General features: G+C 30.0%; 2 protein-coding genes and 1 pseudogene across 3 annotated transcripts; 1 reads left to right on the top strand and 2 right to left on the bottom strand.

Moving 5' to 3' along the window:
• The first annotated feature begins 3,140 nt into the window (after window positions 1-3,140).
• Window positions 3,141-5,136, top strand: LOC111295004 (aquaporin TIP1-2). The gene is made up of 3 exons (XM_022888335.2): window positions 3,141-3,398; window positions 3,688-3,938; window positions 4,520-5,136. The coding sequence occupies exons 1-3, from the start codon at window positions 3,266-3,268 to the stop codon at window positions 4,892-4,894; spliced, it is 759 nt and encodes a 252-aa protein (XP_022744070.2). The 5' UTR covers window positions 3,141-3,265; the 3' UTR covers window positions 4,895-5,136.
• Window positions 5,137-6,460: 1,324 nt separating this feature from the next.
• On the bottom strand, window positions 6,461-8,099 carry LOC111294841 (F-box protein At2g39490 pseudogene; annotated as a pseudogene). Its single transcript, XR_016327635.1, has 3 exons — window positions 7,760-8,099; window positions 7,452-7,612; window positions 6,461-7,201 (listed from the first exon to the last, which is right to left on the bottom strand). The product of XR_016327635.1 is annotated as an F-box protein At2g39490 pseudogene (transcript).
• Window positions 8,100-10,681: 2,582 nt separating this feature from the next.
• On the bottom strand, window positions 10,682-12,710 carry LOC111295188 (F-box protein At2g39490-like). Its single transcript, XM_022888578.2, has 4 exons — window positions 12,553-12,710; window positions 11,567-12,464; window positions 11,256-11,420; window positions 10,682-11,127 (listed from the first exon to the last, which is right to left on the bottom strand). Exons 1-4 carry the CDS (start codon window positions 12,648-12,650, stop codon window positions 10,792-10,794), a joined length of 1,497 nt encoding a protein of 498 aa, XP_022744313.1. The 5' UTR covers window positions 12,651-12,710; the 3' UTR covers window positions 10,682-10,791.
• Window positions 12,711-19,154: the final 6,444 nt, after the last annotated feature.

The following is a 19,154-nucleotide window of genomic DNA, read 5'->3' as shown; positions in this document are numbered from 1 at the left end:
AGAGTATTATCATAATTTTAGTTAATCATAAAAAGAAAGGTATTACAATCAATTTGGATGTATGTAATTCAATGCTTATGTAATTAAAATGACATTATGATTATTTCTATGGGATTAATTTCATATTATTATAAATGTTAAAATTTAATGCACAATCATGAAGAAATTAAAAGAGTATTTTTGTAATTATACTTAGAGGGTATTATAGTAATTTCGATCAATTATAATACAAAAAATATTTTTTTAATTATGGTAGGAGATGCATAATATAAAGAAATAAAAAGGTTTTTCGTTTTTTTGTAATTATGGCTAAAGGGTATTATAATAATTTTAGTAAAATATAATATAAGAGGTATTTTCATAATTGTGGTAAGAGAAACATTATAATAATTTTAATTAATTACAGTAAGGGAAAAAGGAAAAAAAAACACACGATGTAAATTTAGTATCAAATGTGTCTTATGAAAAAATTAAATAAAAAAATTTTTTTATCAAATTTTTTAAAATATTTAAATACAAAAAAAGTTAAAAAAGAAAAAAATTTAATATAAGTGGGTTTCAAATATAAAAAATCTTTTAAAAGAATATATAATTTTATAACTTTTAAAAAGTATTTATTAAATAATTAAAAAAAATTTTGAAAAACAAAAAAAAAAGGAAAAAAGTAAAAGTGTAAAACCCAAAAAAATGACGTGCTATAGCCAAAGAAAATAGGACTGTAGATCGCATATTATTTAAGTGTGTTAAAAAAATTAAAAAAATATTAATTACTTTTTTGTTTAGAAAAGAAAAATTAAAAAGGGTAAAAAATGAAAAGTGAAAAATTGATATAAGTTGGTCTCACATATAAAAATACAATCTTTACAAATATATATTTTTTAATTTAGAAAATGAATTAATCTTTTAAAAGGAAAAAAGTAAAAACAAAAAAATGCAAAAAAAAAAAAGAAAAAGGATCAATCACAAATTTACACATGGCACTCTAACGAATGAATAATGTTCATACGTAAATTACCAAAATTAATGTTATGGATTAAAGAAAAGAGAAAAAATCCAAATAAAAGAAAAGTTGAAAGTTGAAAATTTTGTCTCTCAATTGAAAGATCAAGGTAAGATTTAGTTTTCAAAACTTAAGATCTTTTATTTTTTTAATATTTGAATGGAAAAATTTATGCCGATGTTTAATAATTGAGTGTAGAATTGAGATGTTACAAAATTTTAATATTAAAAAATTCTAACTAAAGGACAATGATCATTGGGTGGGGTCAGTCAAGAAAAAAAAATATACGTTAAGGGACAAGTTCAATTATTACAAATATGTAACTTTGATTGTAGGAGAAGCTATATTTAATGGAAATGGTCGGTCCAATATGATAAGATTGTGCTAGTATTTTCAGCTTATTAATTTCGGGGGTGATGTAACATTTGCCATCGATGTGTCGGCGTCCAATGTTTCAGTTTGGATGGATTTTTTATTCCATTCAAACATGTTTGTGTTTGATATTATAAGGTTTGAAACTTAAATTGAATTTTTGACAAATTAGGGTAGTTTTTCAAGTGCATGTAAATTAACATTAATTTATGAAACCATTGTAATAAGATAGAGATTTTTAAAAGATTGTTCTTATTGATAGTTTTATTAAAAAATTATATAAACAAATAAAATTACAACTACAAGCAAAATTTTAATACTATAAAAAGAAATCAATGAATAAATCGAATCAAATAGTTTTCAATATTCAAAATATGAGATTTTTTAAAGTGAACTCTTGTTGATTTTTGTTTTACTTTTTTAATTGTTGGTTGGTTCTCTTTTCAATTTTTTTTTTGTTCATTTTGAAAAATACCACATTTTATTCCTTTCCTTTTTTCCTTGGACTGATTTTATATCTGTCCAATACTAAGAGAAGGATGTGGTTGGTTGTCACATTTGATTTGTTTTGAATGATTGATGGCCCACCTTCTCTACTAAATGCTTAACCTAATCACCCCAACCCCTAAACATTAATTTATGCTTGAGGATAAGCCATCTCAGTTTTTTTTTTTTTTTGATAAATCAAGTTTATTGGATTAAAATAACAATTAGATAGAAACTTACTTTTTTTTTTTAATACAAAGATAGAAGATTAATTACTAATTTAAATGTACTTCATTGGTGTCTTTTTCCTAAATCTAATATCACGTGGTCAAGCCAACCTATATATGGAGCTGGCCAACAATTTTGCATTTATCGGACATAAAGCCAGAGAGCCTGCCTGCCTCCGTCACATTTTACATACATAATCTATCAACAAACTCTACAAACATCTAAGTTTGATAACCATAGCAATCAAAGTAAGTGAAAGGCCAATAATAATTCATCAACTCACCTTTTTGTCTCACGTCACGGATTTGATTATCAACGAAGTTTTAGGGCAACTTGTCTGTTAGTATACATACAATTTTAGATTACATAATAAAAATAGTTTTTTTTTTTTTTTTTCATTTTTTTAACTCCATCTTGCTTAACTTAGAATTTATTAAATTCAAGATTATCAAATTAAAATCTCATGTTTTAATAATTGAGATGTTTTTCTTAAAGACACAAAAATATAATTTAAAAATATTATTATATTCTACCAAATTTTAATGTATAAAAAATAAATTCAAAAAAGAAATATACGGAAACACATATCATATTCGAAGGTGAAAAAAAATAATGATATAGAATGATTGGATCCTAGTGCGCCCATTTACAACACACCAGAACCCTATCAAAGCGTATGTTCGTGGGCTCACAACAATCACACACAATTCACACGTTTGGTTTTGAATATTCAAATGGTCGGTTTTCGGCCGCCCATCTCGCGCCACTGTACGAGACTTTCAGGGGACCACACACCACACAATCATCATCCCGGTCCAACAACATCATTTGGTCGGCGATCCAGATCTCTTCTTTGCCTAATTCTCAGTGGCTAACAATTAATCACAACCACACACGTGGCAACCAAGGGTCCCATTTATTAGCTGCAAATGCACCGACATGTGGCTTAAAAAAGATGGCCCCTACTCTTCCAGGTGTGGTCCTTTTTTCTGGATACCTGCATTACAGTTGCCTTGGCCGTTATTTTAGGTATATATATAAGAAGCAAGCTCTTACTCAACACTAACTCAAATTTAAGAGCTATTTTCTTTCAAAGCAAAAGAGAAAGAAATATCTCTTGGTACTTATATTGGTAATAGAGAGAACTTAGGCTGAGGAAAAGAAATCATTTTAGAGAAAATGCCACTTAATCGAATTGCGGTTGGAACACCGGGAGAGGCGAGCCAGCCGGATGCTATAAAGGCGGCTTTGGCGGAGTTCTTTTCTATGCTTATTTTTGTATTTGCTGGAGAAGGGTCCGGCATGGCTTTCAGTAAGATCTCTAATTTGAATATCTTTTATGTCTTGCTAAAAATAAAATGTTCATTTTCATGTAATTACGTGTTCAAAATTTGTTTGGATGGGTGTTTTGTTATTATTTGAGTGATTCATTTTATATGTTTTTCATAATAAAGTGAATTTTTTTGACATTATACAAAAAATTTTTAGTGTGAAAATTTATGCTTTAAAATATGACGAGTCATAGCTACTAATCAAATGATTAGAAAAATAACTGAATTTGTTGAAACAATGATTATTAATGGGCTGATATTTGTTGGCAGACAAGCTAACCGATAATGGGTCAAGCACACCAGCCGGCCTTGTAGCTGCATCATTGGCTCATGCTTTTGCCCTATTTGTGGCGGTTTCGGTCGGTGCAAACATATCAGGGGGGCATGTTAACCCTGCTGTGACCTTTGGGGCATTCATCGGTGGCAACATTACTTTGTTGAGAGGCATTTTGTACTGGATTGCACAGTTGCTAGGCTCAGTCGTGGCTTGCTTGCTTCTTAAGTTTGCCACCGGCGGATTGGTAAGAAACTTGTTAAAATTTTAATCATCTTGTAAACTTCAGACAAGGAAATTTCTACAATTTAATGCAGTTATATTAATTTGGACAGTTTACCCTCAAACTTGGACATGATTTCACGCATATATAAGTATATAACAATATTTACCATTTCAAAACGATTAAAAGTTCTAATGAGTTGAGCTCTTGTTCATTACTTTTCAATCCATTATTTTCAATTCATTATCATTCAAACATGCAGGATCTACTCAAACGTCATAGTTGTGAACGGTGATTAAAATTATATTAGTAGTTATGATAAAAAAAAAAAATAGAGGAAGCTGGACCTAGTTCAAACAGGTTTGTGAAATTTATTGCATAGTTTAAAACCTTTGAAATTATTGCACATTCATGTAAAAAATATCTATAATATTAGTGGCAGGTTACGTTTCAATCATCGCTCTCAGTTATAATGGTAGCTGGTCAATCATTTTCCTTCATTAGAGCTTATCAAGTCTATTTTGTTTTAATTTCTTTATGATCAGTATGAAAATGTCAAGTAATATTGTTCAATATTTAATTTTGTTTGACATGATCGACTGCAGGAAACATCAGCTTTCTCCCTATCCTCTGGTGTATCCGCCTGGAACGCACTTGTCTTTGAGATTGTCATGACTTTTGGCCTAGTTTACACGGTATATGCCACAGCAGTGGATCCAAAGAAAGGAAATCTGGGAATTATTGCTCCAATTGCAATTGGTTTCATTGTAGGTGCCAACATCTTGGCTGGTGGTGCTTTTGATGGTGCCTCGATGAACCCAGCAGTCTCCTTCGGTCCTGCCGTTGTTAGCTGGTCCTGGACTAACCACTGGGTCTATTGGCTTGGTCCATTGATTGGGGCTGCCATTGCTTCCATTGTCTATGATAACATCTTCATCGGTAATGGCTCCCATGAGCCTCTTTCTACCGGTGACTTTTAAGAACTTTCCTGTCAAGGGTCAAGTTTCTCTCTGACATTTTCAGGTCAAAGATGGAATAAAAAAAATTGGAAAAGGAAAGTGAAATTGGGGTTGAATTTGGATTTCTTTTACTTTTGTTGTGGTTGTAGTTTGTTTTAAATTTGTGTTATAGGAGTGTATAAGATTTTCTTGGCTCTCTTGGTTTTTATTTGTTTGTGGGGAAATCTGTCTCAAGAAATTCTAGTCCATGATTGTTTCAGCTATCTACTCAAAACTTCCATTTAAATTGACCGGGGAATATCATCAAGAGATTAAAAGGTAGTTAATGAGCACTAATTTCCCACAATTTGAAGGGCTTCAAGCTACGTAGACAATACACTGGATTGGTCATGAACTTCTAATAAGACAACTTCCACTGATCCAGAAAAAGCAGTTGCACAAGAATGAACTTTTCAAAATGACCATTATAATTTGTTCTTATAAGATATGCTATGCCATCTTTTTGTAACTAATGGCTAATCTTTTTGTTAGCATACAAGCAAACCTATAATGGGTCAACCACAACAGCTGGACTTGCATCAATGACTTATGCATTTGCCCTGTTTGTGACGGTTTTTGTAAGTTGAAACATCTGACCTTTGGTGTTGCACTGAAGTTTGCCATCGGCAAATTGGTAAGAAACTAGTGAAAATTTTAATTATCTGTCTGCGTAATGTGAATTAAAAAACACATACATTTCAGACTAGGCAAATTTCGACAATTTAATGCAGTTCAATTATAGCAACTTGGACGAGTGGAGCCCCAAACCTGAGACTTTAATTAACAAAACTCAGATAATGTAGCCCTGGAAAAAAAAAATTCACATGCTTTTAACGGGCTTGAAATTTAATGCAAAGTTCATTAATCATGGCATCAGCTTCTTCAAACCAATGATGATTAGCAATATTTTGTTTCCTATTAAGGTTAATTAAAGTTTCTCTATGACATTTTACATGAAGACGAAATTGTAAGTTTGAACATTTCTTTGCTTTTTTTGTAGTTGATTGGTCTGATTTCTGTTATAGGAGTGTATAAGGTCTTCTTGGCTCTCTTGACTAAAAGTTCAGTTTATTTTCTTGTTTCTCTGGAAATCTGTGTCAACTATTGAATAATTGTTCACAGTTCAGACCAGTCTCATGGGAAGTAATAAACATATCAAGTAAACTAAGATTGGCTAATTCAAAACTCTGTCAACTTTTTCCTTTAACACTTTGAATTCCTAGTTCCTTGTTCAATTTATTTCCCCTTAATTACAGACATATAAATCAAATTATTAACTATCAATATTGAAGTATTATCCCCACTAAAAGTCTTGCTTGATATAATATATGCTTCTGTTCTCAGATTCAATTCTTTCTACCAGTTAATTCAAGCATTCAACTTCTATGATCAGGAAAATAAATTGGATAAATTTCATGGATGTGACTCCCCCTATTCTTTAATGTATACTACATGATTTTAAGCTTTAATATAATATCATAGTCAACACTTGTGCCATAATCGAATGAACCAATAAAAAGACTAAAAACAACAAGGATTATGGTGACTGCAAAAATCAGCTTCACGTTGTTCATTTATATTCGTGAGCTTAAAGGGAATCAATGAATCTTGTGAACTTGTAGCACACCCTTTTACATTTTCTCTACTTTCCCAGTAATCAAACGGGGAAGACTCATATGCTTTCATTGTTCCTGTTTAAGCAGGGTCCAACTTTAGAAATTTTCAACACAGCAAGGCAAAAAAAGATGCATATTTCACATAATCTTACTAAACTATGTCTATTTCTGTTTTAAGTGTACGGAGAATTTGTGTAACAAAAAAGTGCATCATAAATATTGGTAGCCTTGTGAATCAGACTTCATCTTACTCAAGGAATAATTTGGTTGTTCCCTCTTGGCTTGGAAATGAAAACTTTATCAGAGAAACTTGTGATTTTGAGGCCCTACATACTGATCATGTGAGCATGGTTGGGACATAACTCATCCATGTTTTTCACTGGAACAGACTCGTAAAAAAACTTTCTTGTGTAATTGGTGAAGTATCCTCTGGCTGGTGAGATTCATGTGAAGGAACCTTGGTCAAATTTTGGAAACAAATCCCATCTGATGTTGTTAGGATTAATGGTTCCAGGACAATAATATCTTGTAGATGCTTGGCGAATAAAATCTCATCCTCATGATTGTCAAACCCCTCCAATTGTACCAGTCTGAGATGCTGCAATTTTGTATTTCTATGTACTTGCTTGGAAAGTGTGGCTGCACTTGGAATGACATAGCTTTTATGATCAATCTGCATACTCAATAATCAGTACACAATTCGTCTAAAAGGATCAAAATTTTAGCATATTTAAGTAGAACTGCAGGCTTAATTTTATTGCCTTTCTAAGAGTTTAATTTTAAGGTTGCTTTCAAATTCATGATTAAATGAAGTGTCAAATATTCAAATACTAGGATTGTGCTCAATGTCAGAACAAACGCACCAAAAAAATAAAGAAATTCAAGTTCTCTGTCTCTCAAAGTCAAGGGAAAATTAAACTTACAGTTGCGAAGAGTCGCTCTAAGGAAGGACAGAGTTTCAAGAAGGTGATTAGAGCATCACTATTGCCTAATCCCTTTAATAATTATCAATCCACCACAACTCCTTTAGTCTATAAAATTGAAAATTGGCTCGAAAGGATGATAATAATGGACAAATTAATGCCTGTGTTTAAAAGAAAATTCTGATTAATTTCAATTTAGTTGCATTCAATAGTTAGTCAACATAAAGTAATTCATTTTGTTATTCATCATGACTATGGTAGAAAAAGCATAGTTTGAAACTAGAATTAGAAAAATAAAGATAACATACCTCAAATGTCCATTTACACAACGTAAGAATTTCAGAATTCTTTATTGTCAGCAAGACTCGATCCAAATCTCTAGTTTTGAAGGTACTGTAGCCAGGGCCTTGCCTTGAATCAAGGATGGCATTTGCCAGGTTGAAATGAAACTCAGGCCAAAACCAAGGAAATTGCCCTCTATACAAAAAAGTTCTAAGTTTATAGGATCTAATACGGAGAGTTTTCAACTGTGGACAATCAAATATGGTTTAAGTTTAAAAGCTTTGTATCAGAATCAATGCTCAAGGATTCCAATCCATTGCATCCAATGATTTTCAGGTTTGGATAGATAGGAAAATGGTTTGGATAGCAGATTCAAAGGGAAGTAAAGAAATTATGTGGAAAAGTATCTCATCTGGTAAACTACTGATGAAATCTGCTGCTTTTACTTCCATGGCAAGTCTCCTGTTTCAAAGCTAAACCAGTCTTATAGCTCAAATTGAAAAGAATTTGAGAAAAAAAAAAAAAAAAGATCACAACTCACCCTGGCATTTGGAGGATTGAAATTGGAGCTCTTGGAATCCCCTCTTTTATGATTGATTTCTTGGGAGGATGGTACAAATGGTGGTTATAGGATCAATCTCACTTGCTTATGTGATTGTGTGCTTTTGTATACAAATTTCTCAATTGGATTAGCCTAGTTGTAACTATAGTCAAATTCAAAAATCACAAGCAACAGCGACTTCAATTAATTTTACAACGTAGTCATTGTTCCGATTATGCGAAAGCATGCAAGGAAATGTTGTTTGAAATTGTCAATAATAAACCAGGCAGTTGGTCTTGTCATTTTCTGCTGCAAAGTTGCAAGAAAAATAGTTCCCGTTTGGCCAAAAGAAGAAAATGGTTTCCAATGAAATGGAATTGGGTAATTCAGTTGCTTTAAGTTTCTTTCAGTTACTTCTACAATTGTCACTGAGTATCTCTTTGTATTAATACAAACGAGTTAAAATTGAAAAAATTAAATACTCTTCTAAAGTTTTAAAATCAAGAATTTTATTTTCTTTAAATTGATTTTCTTACAATATATTAGATTGTTTAAATTTAAATTTAACTATATTAAAAAATGTGATTCCTTATTATATTGTATCCTTAGATCTTAAATAGTTTAAATTTACAAACCCAAATTATACCTAAAATTGAATTAATTAATTTAAAAAATTAAAATTTATCCTTAAATTAAATATTACATGCCTTACAAGATCCAAGCAAATCCCATTGAACTTCAATGGTACATGATATCATTCTCTCCATTTTATTTTCTTTGTCTATATTTCCTTTGATATATTTCAAATTTATATCCTCTTCTATTTTTTAAATACCTAAATTACTTTTTTTTTATATTTTAAAATTATTTTAATTATTTTTTTTACTTTTTAACATTAAAAATCATGAAACTTTTGTTTTATAAAAAATTCAAATTTTAATACAAATATACTAAAGTTAATTTTTTTTCTTAAAATTCGTAAGATTCAAACAAATTCAAATAATTTGGGATTTAACCAATACTAAAAAAATTTAAAACTAATTAAAAAAAATCAACAAGTCAATAACATTGTAGTGTGAATACCTAATTCACACTCAAGGTTTCCCTTAATCCAACTTTACAAAAACAGAAGTTTTTTCCTTGTCAGCCATGAACATCGACTGAGTTGACAAACAACCCTTGGTATCCGTCGCTAGACCCCACCAGCGATGATCAATCTCACGAATCTCGCTCTTCAGGAAACCTTATAAACTTAATTCAGCTTTACAATCGCCAACCCTCATTGTTGGCTACTGAGAGGTAATCAAACCCAGGAAAACTCGTAAAATCCAGTGCACTTATGTACAACCCCGAAACTTGATTGCATAGTCTCCTTTTGGACTTGATCTTTACAATCAAGAGTAATGCTATGTGACATCAAGCAATTTTCGTTATTTTTACGTCGTATAATTGAAGTATTTCGTATGAAAATTTTATGGTTTAAAAGCCTCACACCAATCAATATTGTTATAAATAAACTCCAAAAAGTATAGTAATTACAACATCTTCTGTTGAGTTACGAGACGTCGGTAGTTTGGTAAACAAACTAGGAAATCTCTTCTTTATGCTTTCTTTAACTACCCAATTCCCTGTTAGAAAGTTTGATTAATCCCAAAATGGATCAGATTGAATATGGGAAATTAGACAAGAAAGTACGGGCCTGCAGTTACTAATTTTGTGTATATATTTATTTTACAAAAGAGATCATAGTGAGAATAAGAAAAAAGTTTATAAATATTAAGATTTAAATTTTAGATTTGTTAGTTATTATTTTTAAAAAAATAATTATATAAATTAATTGAATTAAGTATTAGGTGTTATCTGTGTGAATTCAAGTCATTATTGAAAAAAATTAATGAGCTCAAAAGCTACTTTATGGTTATCTTGGGTTTCCAAGGCCAATTCAATTGAATTCAGTGTTTGATTGTTTTGATTGTAGATTTTTTTCCTTTTTTGTTCAGCTAATATTTTGACAGTGCTGCCAGTTAACTGGTAATCTGCTTTATTAATTGTCAATTATAACCGTTGTTCTTCTGTGACAAATTTGGTTCATGCACATTTTATTTCGATGGAAGAAGAAAAAAGTCTAAAGGAATTACTAATTCTCTCCCCAATTGTATGCCAAGAAGAAAAAATCATTGAGTCACAGTTTGCATGAGTTGTGTGCTGACTGTTGCTTGCATAATTTATTTTATATCCTACAAGGGTTGGCATATTTTTGAACAAGAATCTTATTAACATGCCATTTTTTTTTTACCTTAGATAGGAAATAAAAAATAAATTAAAGGCATTTTTTAATTAAAATGAAGACCTTTGATTATTGCTAATTTCAGATAATTTCCTAAAAGGTATTTCCATTCGATAATTAATCCTAAAAACATTGCATGCTCAATAAACTTAAGAAATAAACAAAATAAAACCACATTATATCTTTTCCCTTAATCTTACAAAGAAATAAACCATAAGCAAAAAATTCTCTTACAAGCTCATGTGAACATGTTTAGGGCATAAATCATACAAATGTTCAACTCTTGTCTCAATAAACTTGTATGAATCTTTCCTTTCCTTTAGCAGCTCATCATCATCATTAGGTTTTTTTACAAGAAGTCTCACACAATTCAAATAATTTGACTTTGCTACAATTAGTGGTTCCACATTGAATTCCTGTTTCAGCCTCTTTGCCAATATAATCTCTTCCTTTTCATTTGGGAATCCCTCCAATTTCACAACCCTGAGATCTTCTAATCTTGGAAGCCACGCGGCTTCTACTGAATACTCAGTTGTATTTGTCCTGTTATAGCTTTTAGGATCAACCTGTAAGGTATAATTGTTGGAATCGCAAAATTCAGAGCGATTGATTGACAACAATTGATTTGCAACTGCTTAATTATGGAGAGAGTAATATAGCATCAATCAATATTGTTAAAGCAATGATGACTTACTGTGATATAGAGTCTTCTCAATCGAGGGCTGAGCTTCAAAAAGGAAATTAAGGCATTACTATTGTATCTCTCCTTTGAATAATCAATCCACCATAACTCTTTTAGCTGTACGAGTTGAAAGCCCCAGAGAAAATGAGAAAACGGTAGCATAGGGCAGATCAATGCCTAAAAGAAACGAGAAAAAAGGAGAAATTAAGAGCCTAAGGGCCGAGGTTAAGTACATCAAAAGTAATCAAAGGTTGAATACGGGTAACACATAAAAATTGGAAATTTTATTCTAGAATAATGGGCAGGTTATAGTTGAAACATACCTCAAAAATCCATCGGCAAAGTGTAAGAGATTCAACACGTTTAATGCGGTTAAAGATCGACTTAAATCCACAACTACTAATGTTGCTATAGCCAGGGCCTTGTCTCAAATCAAGCATGGCATCTTTTAGGTAGAAAGCATTATACCAATGCCCAAACCAAAATGAGCCACGATCGTCACATTCAAAAGACAATAATTTTCCTCGATATCGTAGTGACTGCAAATTAATGTAACACTTAAGATGGATAGATTCTAATTGTTGGCAATCCAAGATTGTTAATTTTTTAAGCCTTGGATTACCAGCTTTTATTCGTAAAGATCTTAAGCCATTGCATTTTTCTATTGCCAAACTCTCAAGAAACTCGAAATTGGACATCATAGAAGAAATTGCCTCGCTGGAAAGGTAAGAAACTGATACTAGGTGAAGGGTTTTTACTTTGAATATAAAGGGTGATGGTCGGTGAGTATGGATATCAAAGTCTGATAGCAAGAAATTGTACCAGTGGTTGTAGCTTGGGTCATTGATCTCCAGCAACCAATCAAACCTCCATGGAAATTCATGCTTCACATTGGAAAAATCAAGATGCAGTGCTTTATTAGGTTCACCAGCAGCTGAGAGGAAACTACCTTTACCAAAATTGAATTGGAACCCAAAATTACTTCTTGGTTGCTGGGATTGATCAGAAAAACCATGGAGAAAGCTTGAAATTGCAATAAATGTATCATCTATGGTTCCTTTCCTCACTGGAAAATTCCTCTTCCATAGATCTTTCCATCGGGTCGAAAGGAAACTGGTTTGGACAGCCGTTTTAAAAGGAAGAAAAGAAATGATATGGCAGAGTATATCATCATCCATACTACTAATAATATCATCATTCCTTTGTTCAGAGTCCAATTCCCTGTAAAAATATCAAATTATTCTCACTAGAAATCAACTTGCTTTACTAATAAAAATTAAGAAGGAAAGATGACAGTAGTGGTACTTACTTTCTAACATCTAGAAGGGAAATGGACAATCTGCTTCCAGGATTTGAATCAAGCCGCTTTTTCCATTGATTTTTTTTGTTCCTATTCTTCTTTCCCATGGATCTTTGCTCTTCAGCTTATTGATTTGTGTGGAATAAGAGCATTTTTAATGATCACCAACTGCCTATTAAAAAATAGATTTGGTAATGACTTTGAACTTTTATGACAAAGACTTCCATGTTTAAAAAAAAAAAAAAAGTCATAGAATTTCAGTGAACTTTCGCCTGATTAATTCGAACATAAGTAATTGACCTTTTGTAATACCCAACCCAAATGATAATTAGGTTAGATTAATATTAAAGCCCATTAATTTATTAAGAGATTAATTAGTAAAAAAAATGCTTGAAGTATTATATGAGAGAAAATTTAACCATCGTGAAATAGAAAAGAAATAAAAGTTCTTCTTTCTCATCTTCCATGAGGTTAAAGAATATAAAAAATTAAGTTGACAATTCAAAATCAGAGACTATAATAAATTTAATCCCTTCAAGGTGAGTATATGCCGTCTTTTTATTTAAGAAAAAATATTATATTGATTGTTATTATTTGGAGTTGAAGTTTTGAGAGAAAAACCAAAAAAATTATAAAATCTTTTATTAATCTTCATGATCTATTTGGATAAATTACTGGTCTTTATTTATTTCATGTTCTTAAGATTTGTTGATGATTATTGAATGGAGTTTAAAGGCTGAAAGTGGAGATTTGAGTTTTTAAAGATTGAAGGAGAAATTCTGTTTTTGGATGAGATGCTATGATCTACAATAATAAATTAAAATAGAATTTCATATTAATGGATAGATTGTTTCTGTGATTATTATATATCATTGGAAAACATGTTAAATCTACTTTCTAATGAAATAAACGGAAGTCGAATCCAAGTTTTTTATGAAGAGTTGTATAATTTTTACTTAAAGATATACAGGCTATAAGGCAGCAGCATTAGAGTTGAATTGCGAAAATGATCTTAAATTTATACAGGGAATTAAAAATTGAGCCATACATGTTTGAAAAGCTTGTTAAGTCTACTTTCTAATGAAATAAGCAAAATTGAATTTGGAGTTTCCTATGAATAAATGCATAATTTTTATTAGAAGATGTACAGGCTGTTGGCAGCAGCATATGATGTGGATTATAAAAATTATTATGATTAATCCACAAGGAATCATGAGATGGGCCATATATGTTTAAAAAGCTTATCAAGTCTAGTTTCTAATGTATTAAAGAAATCTTAATTCTAAGTTGGATATCTTGAGATATGATTGTTTTAGTGAAAGGAGCTCATGCTGTCAGTATTAATTAGTTGAGTTAACCCTTGTGTAACTTAGTTGATTTTTGTATAAATGGTCTAAAAAAGGATTGATTAATTTCTGATGTGTTGAAATGATCTTGAATAGACCATTAATTATTTTAGGGGAAAAACTAAATGGTGGAATCGAAAGGAGGTAAGTAGAATCTCACACACTTTATTTGTTTTTGAATCTATGTATATATGTATGTTTCCAAATGAATAAATGTTTTATTTCTTTATTTTTGATATATGAAAATAGGATCAAACATATGATTATTTTGTATTTTTGCTATGTAAATGATGGATCATGCTTATGAATGAATTGAGAAAGTGATTTTTGTTTAAAGAATGATTTTATGATAGTTACGTTTTTACATCTCTGGGAAGTGGGATCATCGACACCAGAACTAGTTCTACGACATTGACTAACAAGTTAAAATAGTTAGCGTAAGGCCCTGGCTAGTGGGTTATAATAGTTAGCAATGATCATGAGGATGAAATTATCGATATGATCAGTGTCACGGGTTATAGCAGTGACCGTAACTAATGATAAACTAATGATAATGATGATTAATGATGATTTTAAAGATTGATCCATGATTTGTATATAAAGATGATTTACGATAATTTTTAATGAATGATCTATGATTTGGTTTGATTACGATATTTGAATGGTAGCATATTTTGCAATGATTTATGAATTGACATGTTTTTATATTGATTTATGAATTTACAAAATGTTTGATAGAAAGATGATCTTTGAAATGTTTTGACATTATGATTTGATGAATGTTTTGAATGATCTATATGATATGTATGAAAACGATGTTTGATCCGATAACGTGTGTGAGCTTATATTTACTGAGCTATAGTTTGCTCATTCCCCTTTACTTTTTCTTTACAGATAAGTAAGTGATAAGTTGCTTAGTTTTGTGAAAAGTTAAAAGATCAAATAGGAAAGATTACTTAGTCGTGGGAGACAATGTTGGCAAATGAGATTTGATGAAACAGTTTTGTATTTTTTTTATGGTTTGTATTTGGATATATAAAGATTTATCATTAGTTAGATTAAAGAAATAGATTTTACTTGACAGACTATATTAGTTTATTGAAGAATTTTAAAATGATTAAAAGAGAAAGCTTCGTATTACTTTGGTGTTTACTTCAAGGTAATATGATCATGTTGCATCTTGGTTTTGGGGCGGGACACCTTTGACTTTGCCTAAAGAAAAAGAAAAAGAAAAGAAAACAATTTAAAAACTTGGTAAAAAATTGTTCTGCCAAAGAAAAAGTGGAAAGATTCAAAAATATAATTATTAATCTATAAAATTTACATTATTTACATACATGATTACCATTAATTTTATTTCTCTTTCTTTCCAGGTATTTATAATACTATTCATTTTTTTATTGTTAACAAAATTTTTAAATTTAAAAAAGTGCATTGCCTATAATTCATGACTCTCAATTCTCGAATTAACTTAGACAAAAAAATGTCTAATTTAAACCATTTGTGAAAAATATGCACTGACAAATTTTGCATGACACTGAATTCTTTAATTTAAGGGGAATTTCTTATCAATTTCCCTTTTATGAAAAATATGCACTGTCAAGTTGATGATACCAAGTAAGGATTGTATATAGAGATTGCAAGAATGTTTCTTATCAATTTCTCTCCCCCAACCAAGTGCTTTTGGACGTTTGAGTAGTCATTTTTAATTATTAGTAGCTTATATTTGTATCATGAAAATCTAAATAATGTTACCATTTCAACCTTCAAATTTATCTTTTTGAAAGTGTTATCCCTAAAAAAAAAAAGAAAAAAAATGCACTGAGCCCGTACAACAAAAAATTTCGATAAAAAATCATTAAAAGTTCAAGTTACACTACCAAAAAAATCACCATTATTGATGAAAATTTTCTTCGGTATTAGTCAATTTTACATTGGTAATGGTAATATCGATGAAATTATCGACAAAAAAAGTCTGTCGATAGTACATAAGCTAGAAATGCCTTTCCATTAGTAACATTGAATTTTTGTAAGTAATTATCGATGGAATTTATCGATAAAATTTTTCTGTCAATAAAAATTTTGTTGATAAATTTTGTCAATAATAGATTGATAGTCGATCATTACATGGTGATTTTTCATCGATAAATCTATCAATAATATGTTGGAATAATGAAATTCTATTAATAAAATCTATCTATAAAATTATAATTTTATTGATAATTTAATTAATTTAATCTATAATTATTTAAAAAGCATGTAAATTAAAAGTAAAGCATGTGTAATTATTTAAGAACCTTATTATTTCTATTATTATTAATTAAAATATAAAATCCACATATCAAATCCATAAAATAACTTATAAAACAATTCAAATTATAAAGTTAATATTCTTAACTTCTCTAACATTTGTAAAATATAGTACTAAAAAATATTCATAACATCCATAAAATTAATGATACAAGTCCTAAAAAACATGTCATTATGTTGCTGCATCTCTTAGTTCAGAATCTGTGTTGCTGTCATTATGTTTAGAAAATTATCTAGACCCCATCAACTGTATCATCTGATCCATGAAAGACCTTAACTCAATTCTCAACTCATTATCTATTCTTGTATCTGAGGTTGAGGATGCTGAGAAGGCACAAATGATGGAGCACAAACAGGTGAGACATTGCTACTGCAACAATGGACTGACTTGAGTAAAATAGGTCCTTAAATCTATCTATAGATCCAAAGCTATATACATGAGTGCATGTAGCTTTAACCCCTCCAATAGCTTCAGTCCATGTTATGGATTGAAATCTAGATGATTGAAAAAGTCTTCACCATATTTCGGAGCTAATGCAGCAGTGTAGTTTTCCTACAAAAAGTTTAAAACATTTATCATTCCATTTTACCTGTATAAATCAATAAAATAAGATAAGTTCAAACAATTCACAACGTTAAATTTGATTATTAAATACGTAAGGGTTTTTACCTTTGGCTAAGTCATTGTATTTCAATACACATAAAATACTATTTAGGCTTTTAATTACTATATTATCTCTTTCATCAACCATCACAATACACAACGAAAATCACAAAGTAAAATACGTAATAGTTTTTGCCTTCACAAATTCATTGGATCTCAATAAGAACAAAACACTATATTGTTCAATATTGAATTTCTTACAATGTTCACGCTTTAAATTACTACATTATCTACTTCATCAACAATCATAATACATAACTAGAATCACAAAGCAAAATACGTAATAGTTTTCACCTTTACAAATTCATTGCATCTCACTAAGCAGAAAACACTAAATAGTTCAATACAAAAATTCCTACAATGTTTAGGCTTTTAATTGCTATACTATTTACTTCATCAACAATCACAATACACAACCAAAATGACAAAGCAAAATATGTAATAGCTTTTACCTTTATAAATTCATTGTATCTCAGTAAGCATAAAACAATATATAGTTCAATATTAAATTTCCTGCAATGTTTAAGTTTTCAATTATTACATTATCTACTTCACTAACAATCACAATATGCAACTAGAATCACAAAGCAAAATACAAAATAATTTTCACATTTACAAATTCATTGCATCTTAACAAGCACAAAACACTATATGGTTCAATACTAAATTTTTTACAATGTTAAGGCTTTCAATTACTACACTATCTACTTCATCAACAATCACAATACACAACTAGAATCACAATGTAAATATGCAATAGTTTTTACCTTTCATAAATGTGATCTCATTATAATATACTATAAAGATAGTTCACCAATAATTACGATACACAATCAGAATCATAAAGCAAGTTACACATCATCACTTTTCACAAAGTTTTTGCATTTCAAAACATACATGTTATCTTTTTCAATAAAGTAAGACAGCAATTTGAAAGTATTCACAAAGTCATTGGAAAGTCACATACACTGACAATTTTGAACTTGTTGTCAACGAAATCACCACGTCCTCCTAAACATCTGTGAGTATGATTCAAAACTTTTGTAAATATGGGTTCTCATTGCAATTCAAGTGATTGCATTTGTTTAGACACATTTAAATGAAATATGTAACAATAAAATTTGTATAAAATTAACATATGAAAATAAAAATAACTCATAAAAAAATCATACTATTATCCTTTTATAAACAAGAAATGCAATCGAGCAGCCAGTATGCTTCGTAATCTATCTTTTTTTTGTATTTGATGATTTCATTTGGTTTTGGTAAAGATGTTTTACCATTTCGAAATGTTCCATACATTCTTAATGAAAACATCCCAAATCAAAGCTATAATCCACTTTCACTCTGTCCCTTTGTAGTATATGATGTTATCAACTTCATGTTCTTTCATTGCTAATTCTCTCTCATTGGACAACAAATTTTTAATTGATTTTTAAAAATATTATTCCATGCTAGTTGAATAAGAGCATCATCTGACTCAGCCCATTGACATTTTTCCTAGCATAATTAATAGGAGTACAATAAGTTGTTGATAAAAATTTAAACTTTTCATTCAAATCAAATAGAAATATATTCAAAAAATAAATATTCACTACCTTAAATTTATCAAACATCAATACTTCACTAGCCTATGAACTTTACCTCGTGTTGGTCAAAGATCAGTAAAATTTGCTTGAATTATTCCTAAAATTGTTAAGCTAACCAATGATTGCTCAAAATAACTATCAACATCCATTTGTTAGTAAGATTAGTTAAACTACACGAATTCTTTCAAAAGCAAATACTAAGAAAAAATTAATAGTAAAAAATATGTCATATCTTTCTTTTAGCGAAGAAATCCCCAACCGCTTGTTTGGATCTATAGAAGTTGTTAAGCCTTTGTTTGTTTTCTTAGTCCTTTGCCTTTTTGTTGTACCTTTTTTTTAAAGTGGTGGTTCATTGGTGAATGATGGATTTACGTCATACTTCATCGATGGATCATCCATAATCGATGCGAAAGATAACCTGTAAAGTGGATCATGCTGTATTGATACTAAAGATGACTTGTATCGTGAATCATGTTGTATTGGTATGAAATGACTTGTATGATGGATCATGCTATATCAGTGCTATTGATTACCCAATATGTGAATCATTTTTCATCAATCTTGCTGTAGAACCACCTTAGTGAATAGAATTTTTTGCATGACATCCAATTATATCTGTCATATAAAGCATAGACATTTCATAAACAAAAAAAAAAATAATATTACTTTAGTATTATAATCTTAGATGAAATAAGAAAAAAT

The sequence above is a fragment of the Durio zibethinus genome, chromosome 14, assembly GCF_047325235.1.
Source record: "Durio zibethinus cultivar Kanyao isolate XHJ-2024 chromosome 14, ASM4732523v1, whole genome shotgun sequence".
Taxonomy (NCBI): domain Eukaryota; kingdom Viridiplantae; phylum Streptophyta; class Magnoliopsida; order Malvales; family Malvaceae; genus Durio; species Durio zibethinus.
Note: the sequence above shows the minus strand (reverse complement) of the source record. Positions and strands in the feature narration are given on the sequence as shown.

Excerpts from the sequence above, each read along its gene's own strand:
- LOC111295004 (XM_022888335.2), top strand. The coding sequence starts at position 3,266 with ATGCCACTTAATCGAATTGCGGTTGGAACACCGGGAGAGGCGAGCCAG. Across the intron at positions 3,399-3,687 it reads AGGGTCCGGCATGGCTTTCA|ACAAGCTAACCGATAATGGG; the intron begins GTAAGATCTCTA and ends ATTTGTTGGCAG. Across the intron at positions 3,939-4,519 it reads AGTTTGCCACCGGCGGATTG|GAAACATCAGCTTTCTCCCT; the intron begins GTAAGAAACTTG and ends GATCGACTGCAG.
- LOC111295188 (XM_022888578.2), bottom strand. The coding sequence starts at position 12,650 with ATGGGAAAGAAGAATAGGAACAAAAAAAATCAATGGAAAAAGCGGCTT. Across the intron at positions 12,465-12,552 it reads TCCCTTCTAGATGTTAGAAA|GGAATTGGACTCTGAACAAA; the intron begins GTAAGTACCACT and ends ATATTTTTACAG. Across the intron at positions 11,128-11,255 it reads TGAGAAGACTCTATATCACA|GTTGATCCTAAAAGCTATAA; the intron begins GTAAGTCATCAT and ends TATACCTTACAG.